General features: G+C 38.0%; 1 protein-coding gene across 1 annotated transcript; it reads right to left on the bottom strand.

The window, feature by feature from the left end:
* Positions 1 to 1,706: 1,706 nt before the first annotated feature.
* On the bottom strand, positions 1,707 to 11,343 carry LOC148376372 (cathepsin Z). Its single transcript, XM_088346587.1, is given in 6 exon segments — positions 1,707 to 3,851; positions 3,983 to 4,148; positions 5,610 to 5,760; positions 7,738 to 7,917; positions 9,556 to 9,719; positions 11,164 to 11,343. Coding segments are annotated over 6 exon segments (924 nt in total). The 5' UTR covers positions 11,310 to 11,343; the 3' UTR covers positions 1,707 to 3,734.
* Between the last annotated feature and the right edge of the window lie 409 nt (positions 11,344 to 11,752).

Raw genomic sequence — 11,752 nt, forward strand, 5'->3', positions numbered from 1 at the left:
ATCTGCATTCAGTCACACCTTGTTGTAAACCTGATAAGAGTAAGGTAGCCTATAGTCGAAGGTACAATTGATAAATAATCGACAGGCTTCCTTATTGCACTCGTGCTCATTGCAGCAGATGGAACCAAGTGGGATTATCGGGTTTAAGATTCCACGCGGGTTAGTTTTATGTGTTGTGCACTGTCAACCATATTGGTTCAATGAATGGCTTCTGCTCAAACCAGCTCCACCAGCAACTGCGTTCTTTTCTAACGTTGGGAATGTGCCACAATTGTTCCAAGAACGATGTCGGAGGAGTGGCCGCCGCGCAGACATAACTGCGTTCTAGTTAAGGCTATTTAAAGGTTGCAAAAGAATGTACGCAAACCGAGGTGGATTTATGATAAAGTTTGTTGTTTTAAGATACTGGAGAGCAACAAGTGGAAATCAGAATGGACCAGCATAAGACTGTGTTTTTTATGCTCATTTGTGCATTTTTCAGAAAAAAAAATCAAAGTTTCATAGTAATTGATTGCATGCATTAATTTCCAAGACAGCAGAAAATTTTATCACCCCACCCCCCCTGCTAACTCGATCATTCTGGCCATCTAGTGATCACGGATGTTATTACAGGCTAAAACAAAATTTGACCGCTTTACATTAGCTCTTAAAGAATGTTTCACTTTTTTTTGTTTTTGTCCCCGACCAAATTCAATTAATTCATCATTTATTAGTGATTGATATTTATCCTGCATTCGATTCAAAATTCTACAAAAAATAGTATGCCCTCTTGCATAAGCTTTACTATATTCTGTCAGACATCTAGTTGTGAATTGTGATATTACAATCTAAAACGAGAAATTAACAATATGACGTTATCATACAATTATGTATGGATCAACTATGAATTTTTTATTTACCTTTTTTTTGTGTGTGTGTGTGTGGGGGGTAATTTCTGTAATTTCTTCCTACAAAATAAAATCATAAATTGCATTACTACATATGAATAAAATATTTCAGAATTTAAGGTATTTTTACCCCACAAAATAAATTAATAACATTGTTAAATGTAAATGGACTGCATTTACATAGCACTTTTCAAGTCAATGAAGACCTCCCTAAGCATTTTACAATGCGCTTCACACTTACCCATTCACACACACACTCACACACCGATAGCAGCGTCAGCCATGCGAGGTAATTTCTTGCTTATCGGGGGCATTAGGGATTCAGTGTTTTGCCCAAGGACACTTCGTTATATAACACGGAGGAGCCAGGAATCGAACCTTCGATCCCAAGATGAGCGCTTTATGATTTTTTATAAGTCTAAATTCATAAATAAAATGAGTTAATACAAAAGGAATACCGAATCGGATGTAGTGTAGAAAACAAAACAAATGAATGCTCAAGTGTGAATTGTTTTGGACATTTTCCTTTTAAACACATGAGAGACCTTGTATTTAGGACCTTTAAAATGCTCCACATTTAAGGGGATTATAAACCACAGTGGAGGAAATTTGATATTTTAAATTTCCAGTCTTATTTAACTAAACTTTGCCTTTCATTTTGCAGTCATGCAAATCGGTCGTAAGTAGAACACGTATTTTATAGTGTCTCTCTTTCTCTTATGTTTACTTTGAAAGCAACCTTAAAGATAAGACACTAGAAGTGAATAATCGTTTCTTTATAATGTGTTTCTTATGAATAAATGCAGCAGGAAACATATGTGAATGTTAGGAGTCTTTTTAATGGTTGTTTTGATTTTCTCCGTTCATTTTGAGCATGGTACACGAAAGTTTGACTTGTTTAGCAACGAGTTGTTGATTTTGCGGACGTGGTGGCCTCGAGAGAACAAAATGCAGGAAAAAAATGTGGGCGGAGGCCTTACTCCTCTCCAGATGTTGGATCTCACCGAGTTCTTGTTCTTCTTGCAACACTAGATTGTTGTGGCTGGGGGTGAAGGGGTTGGGGCTAAGATGGCCGTCACAAAGCCAGTCTTTCAAATGGCTCGCTGTGTCGTCGGCACTTCTTTTTATTAAGTGAATGCCTCAGTTGACCGGTTCACAGTTCATTTTTTATACCCAATATAAGGAAGTTCTTGTTCCCCGCAATATCAGAGAATCTAGGGCAGGGGTCACCAACCTTTTTGAGAACTACTTTTTCCTTACTAATAAGCGCGATGTGCTACAACTTGATATGCAATTATAAACTAACATTTTACCATGCTACTACCAGGTAGTTATTGTTAGAAATATTTATCCCTACCTATAATAATTACAACCTGATAATAATTTATTAAATACAAAGGGGAATCACACTATTCAGCCTCCCTGGTAAGGTCTATTTGGGAGTACTGGAGAGGAGCATCCACCAGGAAGTCAAATCTCGGATTCAAGAAGAGTAGTGTGGTTTTCTTCCGGTCCGTGGAACAGTGGACCAGCTCTACACCCTCTGCATGGTCCTTGAGGGTGCTTGGGAGTTTGCCCATCCAGTTTACATGTGTTTTGTAGACTTGGAGAAGGCATCACACCGTGATTCTAGGGGAGCCCTGCTGGGGAGTGCTTCACTAGTATGAGGTACCTGAGAGTCTTATCCGGGCTCTGCGGGCCCTCCCTGTATGCCTGGTGCCAAAGTTAGGGCCGCATTGCTGGCAGTGAGTCAGATTTGTTTCCAGTGGGAGTTGGACTCTGCCAAGGCTGCTCTTTGTCACAGATTCAGGTCATAACTTTTATGGACAGAAGTTCTAGGCAAAGCCGTGTTGTTGAAGGGGTCCGGTTTGAGGGCCACAGCATAGAATCTCTGCTTTTTGCAGATGGCGTGGTGCTGTTGTACTCCTAAAGCCGCGATCTTCAGCTCTCACTGGATTGGTTTGAAGGCAGGTGTGAAGCGGCCGGGATGAAGATCAGCACCTCTAAGTCCAAGACAGCGGTTCTCAATCGGAAAAGGGTGTCATGCTCTTCCCGGGTTGGGAATGAGATCCTGCCCCAGATGGACAAGTATCTCGGGTTCTTGTTCACGAGCGAATGTAAGGTAGAACGCGAGATTGACTGACGGACCGGTGCACGTCTGCCGTCATCCGGACCCTGGACCGGTCCGTTGTGAAGAAGAAATGAGCCGAAAGGCTAAACTCTCGATTTACCAGTCGATTTACGTTATTACCATCGGGGTGGCTGGCCTCTTTCTTAGAGATAAAGTGAGAAGCTTGAACATCCGGGGGGGACTGAGTGTAGTGTCGCTGCTGCTCCTCCACATTGAGAGGAACTACCTGAGGCATCTCGGGCATCTGATAAGGATCTTTCCTGGATGCCTCCTTCCGGAGGTGTTCCAGGCATGTCCCACCGGCAGGAGGCCCCGGAGATGACCCAGGACTTGCAGGAGAGATTACATCTCTAGGCTGGCCTGGAAATGCCTCGGGATCCCGTTGGATGAGCTGGACAAAGTAGCTGGGGATAGGAAAGTCTGGGCTTCTCTTCCGAGGCTGTTGCCTCCACGGATAAGCGTGAGATAGTAGATGGATGGATAACATAGTAGTAACACAAATTATTTTTAAAAATACATATTTAACAGGTAGCCTTTCATGCTAATCAGTAACGAAAAAGTAGTACTCATTTTCAAAAAGGTAAGTGACCCCCGTAATACATCTCAACAAACACAAAAACCATATCACTTTCCCTACAACAGATGTAAATCTATAGTTGATTATTAGCCTAACAATATGAAAAAACTATAACAAATGTTATAATACTGTAATACTTCTAAGAACTGACAATTGGATCTCCATAAGCGCAACGTTTCTCGATCCCCAAGTTCAACCAGTTGCCTTTGCCACCTTTGTAGGCGCTGGTGACGATTCGGGCCCAGCCGTGTTCTCCCTGTGTGAGGAAAAAATACACACAGGAATAGAGTCGGTCATTTTGGTTTGGAACACACAAATAAACATATATTTAGGCATTGAAGAGGTGGTGTTGTAAAAAGTCTGGCATTTGCAACAAGTGACCCTTACCCAAAACTCTCCCCAAGAGTTCCTCACGATCCAAAACTCTGTGCCATCATCAGCGACCCCCCAACCAGCCACAGAAACGATATGATTGGGTAGCGAGAGGGGGTGAAACTCGGAAAAGATGCCTCCTGAATAGTCCTCCAAGCCCTTGGTAGCCATCAGTGAACAACTACAAAAAAATAACAATACTAAATGACAATGGATCCCCAGATTACGGCATCCCTTTTTTTTCGTTTTCACTTTAGAGTATGTTTTTTTTCGCCCCCTCTTTAAGCTATTTACCCACCATACAACAATGACAACAAATTATAGTTGCCCTAAATTTACAAAATTAAGTACAAAACGTTGACCTAAATGTGTAGATAGTAAAGATTAATATAGCGATTTTTTATTTTTTTTTTACAAAATTTGAAACAACTGTATCTTCAAATAGCAGTTCCATGGCAGACACTCAAAATGGGCGGAACAAGCCCATTTTTTGGGGTGCTCACCCCCAAATTCAACCCAAGCACTCCTAAAAAATATAGCTTTTTAAAAACATTCTTTTCCTTAATTAAGGACAGGATAAATATGATGAAAATAGCAAGATTTAAGAAAAGAAAACAAAAGCAAAACAAAAATGCAGCCTTGGAAATGCTTCACTGCTTTGAAATGGTTTTGTCCATTTGATTTGATAATGATGATTATTATTATATTATACTATTTATTATTATAGGATTATAGGATACTGAATTTGAGTCTTGCTTGCCTGTGATGGCAATTGAAAAAGACCAAGTGCAACACCAAAAAGTAAGTAACCGGTTTGCAACCCTCAGGGTGAGGTGACACAGCTTACATCATAAAGCGTAAGGTGGAATTATAAAGTGTTGAATAAAACCTTGGGCTATTGGAGGGCAGGGGGTTGCCAGTCTTATCTCCTATTGTAGTTTTCTGCACATATAAGCCTGATTATTGTATTTTATATGTCCAAATTTCGCTTAATTACGAGCATGTACAGTATGAGGGATGGGTCCAAACACTTACAATGATGCTACAGGGAAAAATCAAAAACATGATAACCGTGGAAGCAAAGCTTGCGATTATCAGGAAATAGGAAGAAGGCACAGGCATCATTACTTTCGCTAAGGAATGTCGCTGAAACCAATCGACAATCAGGAAAATTGTTAAGAATAAAGGAGAGATTCAAATAACAAAGTCTTCTAAGAGAATAACAATCCTGCCAAGTGGAGGTTATAAAATCTGTTTGGTTTTTATACACAGCCCCCCCCCCCTTGCATCCACCAAGTAACTTCACAGAACCAGCTCCGGTCACATAACACCAAAGGTAAATACAATAAAACTGGTTCTTCATTTATAATGATAGTCAATCATAATTTTAGTTCCAATTTTAGTATATGCGAAGCCGAAGCGAATAAGTAGTACTTACCACATACTATTTTGGTACTAATTTTAAATATGTGGACTCACTTTTAAAGTGGAGGACCTGGGGTTTGGAATGCATTAGCTTATGACAAGATGTTTGCATAACCCCCATCATACGACAATTTCACCACTCAGGGGTCTGCTGTACATTTTAAGCTCTTTCTCTCCCCCACCTGGCGGCTACAGGTATGACATCAACTCCTGTTACCTGATCGGCCCGTTGGCGTAAATTTCCGCTTTCATGTGTTCTCTTCCAGACACTCTTCCGTAATCGTCCACTTTCCATAAAGTGTAATTTTGAACCACGTTGCATGACGTCACCGAGGCGCAAGAGCCGCACTGGTTGAAAAGCTCACACTCTGGGGAGAAAAGGAATAATCATAAGCCACTGTAACCAAGCAAAAAAGAGAAGAAAATCATAAAAATCAAGCGTGGCATGTTCTCTACTGGTTAGAAGGGGCGTTACATGCCGAAGTGTCCTTGGGTAAGACACTGAATCCCCAATACCCCCAATAAGCAGGTTAGCGCCTTACATGGCTGCACAGATCACGGCCGCTATTGGGAAATGTGAAGCACAATGTAAAGCGCTTTGGGAAGTCATTGACTTGAAAAGCGCTATATAAATGCAGATCATTTCATTTCATTTCATAGTGTTAATGAGTGGTTTACATTATCTGTCTAATCTAGAATCAGGACAAAAACACTGATAATAATAACGACAATAATAATACTAATATGAACATATTTCAGCATCGTTTTGTGTATGATTAATTTTGACCCGTTTCGGGTTTGACAAAAACACAATAAGTATGGGTTATCCTAATACAGTAGACCCTTAGGATACGAAATTAATCAGTTCTGAGGTAAGGATGGCAAAGCGAAATTGCTGTATGGCAAAGGGATAGAAACGTACGCCATTCGAACATCATGTGCCCTCAAATTAAAATAACAAAATATCATTAAAAAAGTACTACTATGTCTTTGTAATATATGCGTATATGAATAAAGGACATAAATAATAATAATAAAATAAAAATGCATGTAAAGGAAAATCATAATTGTATATACCTTGGGTGTGATGTGAGCTGGTACAGTGGAGTTAGTGGGTGGATGTAGAAGGGGGAGGAGATGGTGGTATAAAATTAAAACTTATTCCAAAACTTCAATTTGCTATGATTGTCATGCCCTTAGATTAATTCCTTGCTTTAATAGCCTCCTTATTTTAAACAATACCTAGTCCCGATCTATGATTTATGAGAGCCGTGCAACTACCTATGGCAGCGATTCATGTGCTTTTTTTTGTATTTGTTCATCATTGCAAGCGTCATTTTTATGGTTATCATGTTTTAGCTTCTTCTTTTTGCATCACTGAAAATCTTGGGATCCATAGCAAATAAATACAGTATATACAATACAGTTTGGTATCACCAACATGCAAACATTTTACTAAGCAAGCGAGATTCTAAACCAAATGAAGAGGAAGGCATGGTGGGAGGCAGTTCAGCCAACAGCTTATCTATATTTTCATGATGCCATGACGAAAACCAATAGTAGTTCAGATTTTTATACAACGTCGGCATTCAACAGACAGGCATCTTAGAGACACCACTCATCATATGCACAAACACTGCAGAGTTCTATATTTTTAAGTTTTTGAGCACACCAAATTATTTGTTGTTGATGCTGTATAGCCAGGAAAATACTGTAAAGAGAGGAAGAAAAAAACATCTGGAGGTGTAAAAGCTTTATCTCAGGAGTCTACTGCATACATTTATTCAATTTACCATTTAACTTATTGCATATTTTGGTCCATAATTTTAAAAGTGATGACTAACCAGTCACTCCATCTAAAAAGAAAGTATGCCTAACATTCTTTGAATGTTTTTTGGACCCTCCATATTTTGGAGGGAATTCTCAATTTTGCATAGCCCAAAAAATAGACCAATGTCAATCCTGATGTTGCTTTTTTTATATAATTGTTTAGTTTCCCCGCTAATTGTATGTTATAAGAAGAAGCTGGACACAATTAGGAACTTTTTACTCATGGCTGCCATCTCCTGGCTTGTGTCATCATTGCAACCTCTGTCAAGTTCCTTATGTTGTGCTTGCAAATTTGTGCATTTCTTAGACGTGCTCGAATAAACTCTTTTTTCATCTCTCTTGCAATTTGGCTTGATGTTTGCACTGTATTTGAAACAGGCCTCTTCTTACTTTCACAATTTTCATGAAGTGAACTTTTAAGGAGCCCTCAAACGACGCATCCCGCCTTTAAAATTAAGATGTATAATTCTGCCTAGCAACAAGAGACCTGTCAGCACACTGAGCTAATATCGTACTTTGGTTTTTGGCTTGGTAGTTATTACAGGTCTCATCCGGGATGCCGCTCTGGTGAGCGTAAGCGTAAACTCCGAGGTCATCCCCGCCATAACAAGACCCTGCTCGACCGCAGTCGATGACATTCTGGACCGACAGGTACGCCAACGGCCACGCACCCTTGCGCTTGATGTTGATGCGATCTGGAGGAAATGAACGAAAAAGTTAACGTTTCTTTTGACAAACAGTGCAGTGAAAAAGTATTTGGCCCCCTGCCTGATTTCTGTGTTTATTTGCATATTCATCACTCACAAATGGTTTTGGATCCTCAAACCAATTTTAACATCACAAATAAACAACCCAAGGAAAAACAAAATGCAGTATTGGAATGTTGATTCAATTTATTAGGGCACATGGCCTTATGTTAAAAAGGAACTGTGACTAACTACAATTCTGAGAAAGCTGAATTCAATTTCACAGACCTCACCCAAAATGTATTGGCACCACATGTGTTGAATCAAGAAATAACTTATGGATTTTGTTTGGAAAAGTGAAGTAGGCTACAAAATCTCAGGGATGATAATTAATTCCCATTATCTAAAGACATTTGAGAAGAAATTGGAAAAAAAGTGATTTCAATCTATCAGTAAGAAAAAGGTCACAAAGCCATCTCCAAGATTGTAGGGCCCCAGCGAACCAATGTAAGAGCTATTATCCCCAAATGAAGAAAACTGGGAACAGAGGAAAACTTTTCCAGGAATGGTTGACCAACTAAGATTACTACAAGAGTGCTACAATGGCTCATCCAGGAGATTACAAAAGAACCTTGAAAAACATTCAAGGAACTGCAGACCTCGCTGGCCTCAGAAGGTCAGTGTTCATGACTCTGACACTGGCCAAAAATTGCATCCATGGGAGAGTTCCCTGGCGAAAACCACGGCTGTCACAAAAGAACACAAAGAGTTGTCTCACATTTGCCAAAAAGCATCTTGATTATCCTCAACACTTTTGAAGAAACATTCTGTGGACTGATGAGTCAAATATTTAATTTTTAGAAGGTGTGTAGCCTGTTACATATGGTGTTAAAATGGCACAGCATTCAACAAAAAAAAAACATGATGCCAACAGTAAAGCATGATGGTGGCAGTGTCATGGTCTGGGTTTGCTCAGTTGCCTCGGGGGTCAGGACAACTTACTGTGGTTGACTGAATAATGAATTCTGGTGTTTACCAGAAGGTCCCGAATGAGAACATCCAGCCATTAGTTCATGTTTTCAAAATCAAGCAATGTTGGATCATGCAGCAGGACAACTATGTGAAAAACACCAGCAGGTCTACCTCTGAATGGCTCAAAAACAAAATGGAGGTTCTGTAGTAGCCAAGTCCAAGTCTGGATTTAAATCTAATTGAGATGCTGTGTTGTGACCTTTGATGGGCATTTCATGCTGGAAAACCCTCCAATATGGCAGCTCTGAAACAATTTTGCAGGGAAGAAAGGGCAAAAATTCCTCCAAAGCGTGGGATAGACTCATTACCAGTTATGGTAAAAGTTTGATTTCTGTTATCGCTGCTGAAGGTGGCCAAATTTGCTAATAGGTTAAAGGGCAAATTTCTTTTTCACATAGGGACAGATATCTTTAGATTTTTTTGTGCCTTAATAAATGGAATCAACATTTCAAAACTGTATTTTGTATTTTCTTGGGTTGTCTCTGTGTGATACAAAAATTAGTTTGATGTTCTGAAACCTTTGTGAGTGATAAATATGCAAAAAACACAGAAATCAGGAAAGGAGCAAATACTTTTTCACTCGACTGTATTCCGTTTTTCTGTCGCCACAGTTACCGGCAAGGGCACTGGTGGCTCCCATGGCCCAGCAAGAGCCGCAGTACTGTGGGATGTGCTGGTTTCTGGTGATGCTCACGAAGTTCTGCCCGTCGACGTTCCTCCAGTCCCAAGAGCGGGGAAGGTCAGATGCTCTTGTGTACTCGTGTGGTCGAGGTCAGGTTCTAAAATGAAATTTATCAAATCAAAATGTATTAGTATACCACTTCTCAGACAATAGATAAAAACATTCAATGCACATTTAAAAATAAACTCCCGAACATTTTCTCCACCCAAAAACCCGGACAACCAAATACACAAACACACAAAATAGTTAGAATAAAATAAAAGTTACATTCCATTCCTGATTAAAATGACAATTTCTTGATATAATTGACCCTTTTCTGTGTAATATTCAGAATTAATAAAAATGTAGTTTCATATGTATTTATTAGACATTATTTATCTTATTTTGTATTTTAATGTACTTTGGCTAATTTGATTATTAACTTTTTATGTTGCTTGTTTATTAATTTACGGTATGATTATACATGAAAAAGCATCTTCCAATTATCAAATCTTACAATTACATACTACAATTACACAATTTTCATTAGTTTTATTTTTGATTACATTTATGAAATTGAGATTTTTTTTCGTGTGCTTTTTTATATTGTAATTTGTCCTTTTGATATTTTATTTTTTTTATTTATTGTTTTACGTCAGTATTCACTGATCCAACGTCTCTGAACCAGAAAGTATCTCAATATAATAAAAACGAATAATCAAAAGTATTTTTATTCATGATTAAAAATATATTATGCAAATTATTAATTAGTAAATACTTTTTTTCACAAAATGTAAAAATTTTTAGTAATAAGTAAATAAAATAAAAAAACATAGCATGCAAAAAACAGAAAAAATACTTTGCCAAATCATTACTAATAAATAAGTAAAAAACATACTGTGCAAAACTGACTGTTAATAGACAAATTGTAAAAAAAAACTACTATAAAAAATGGTCTGTTGTGAAAAAGTAAATTAAAAAACAAGCAAAATAATTACTAATTAATACGTTTTAAAAAAACACTACGTAATAAAAAACAAATTTAAAAAATATTAAGCAAAAATCTCCAGTTATAAGAACATTTAAAAATACCATTATTAATAAATATGTTTTTTCAAAATACCATGCAAAAATTCTCAATAAAAAACTGTTTAAAAATCCAGAAATCATTACTATAATAAATAGGCTTTTTTTTAGTTACAACGCAAAAACTTACGTTTCTTTCCAAAAAGGTACTATGGAAAAAAAAACATTATTCATAAATGAGTTTTTTAAAAATACAATGCGAAAATTCTCCGTAATATACACATTTTAAAAATTACTATGCAAAAAGTATGACTAGTAAAAACTTTTTAAAAATCTGTGCAAATAATACGATAAAAAAAAAAATTCCAACGGAAAACAGCACGCTAAAATCTTCAGTAATAAACAGATTGGAATTAAAAATACATTGCAAAAATGTCAATAGTAAATGCGATTTTATCTCGTGGGTTGCCTCTGAATTGCATCCACAAGCTTCTTAGAAGTCAAAAAATAGCCAACACTTAAATCTACAAACTTACCGGACAAATTGTGGCCTGCTATCGTTGATGGGTTTGTAACACGGTTCATTTAAAAGGTGAGCGTCGCTTTCGACGGCTAAAATCAACAAAAAATAACAATAACAACAACAACGTAAAAGCGGAAGTATCGACACGTAGGGCGCCATCTTGGAATGTTCACGTCAATCTAAGACAATCGCATGCCTCCTTATGGCAAAAAGGATAACTACAACAACAAAGTGTGACGCAAAGAATGAGTTTTTTTTCTATAGTTTCAAAGTAACACGTGCGTCTGTGAAGCGGACCCATCTCTGTCCATTAGTGAATTTGCATTTTCAGCAAGAAACTTTCGTTTAATTGTTTAAGCTTGGTATCCTGCTTGAAATGGATCACATTTAATCCACGGTGTGCATGCACAAACACACATATATGCTGGAAATCTGTGTGGGGGGCTCCCTAATGATTATAGGTACAATTACATTAAAGGTGCATTTGGAAATCACTTAGCACAAACTGATGTTATTCACTTCCACTAGTGCAACTACTTACAAGGTGCATTGACATTTTATCTCATTAACGTCGGTTAGCAAGATCGGTGTTGGTGAGTGCC

This window comes from Urocampus carinirostris, chromosome 1 (assembly GCF_059441175.1).
Source record: "Urocampus carinirostris isolate Australia breed hairy pipefish chromosome 1, RoL_Ucar_1.0, whole genome shotgun sequence".
Classification (NCBI taxonomy): Eukaryota; Metazoa; Chordata; class Actinopteri; order Syngnathiformes; family Syngnathidae; genus Urocampus; species Urocampus carinirostris.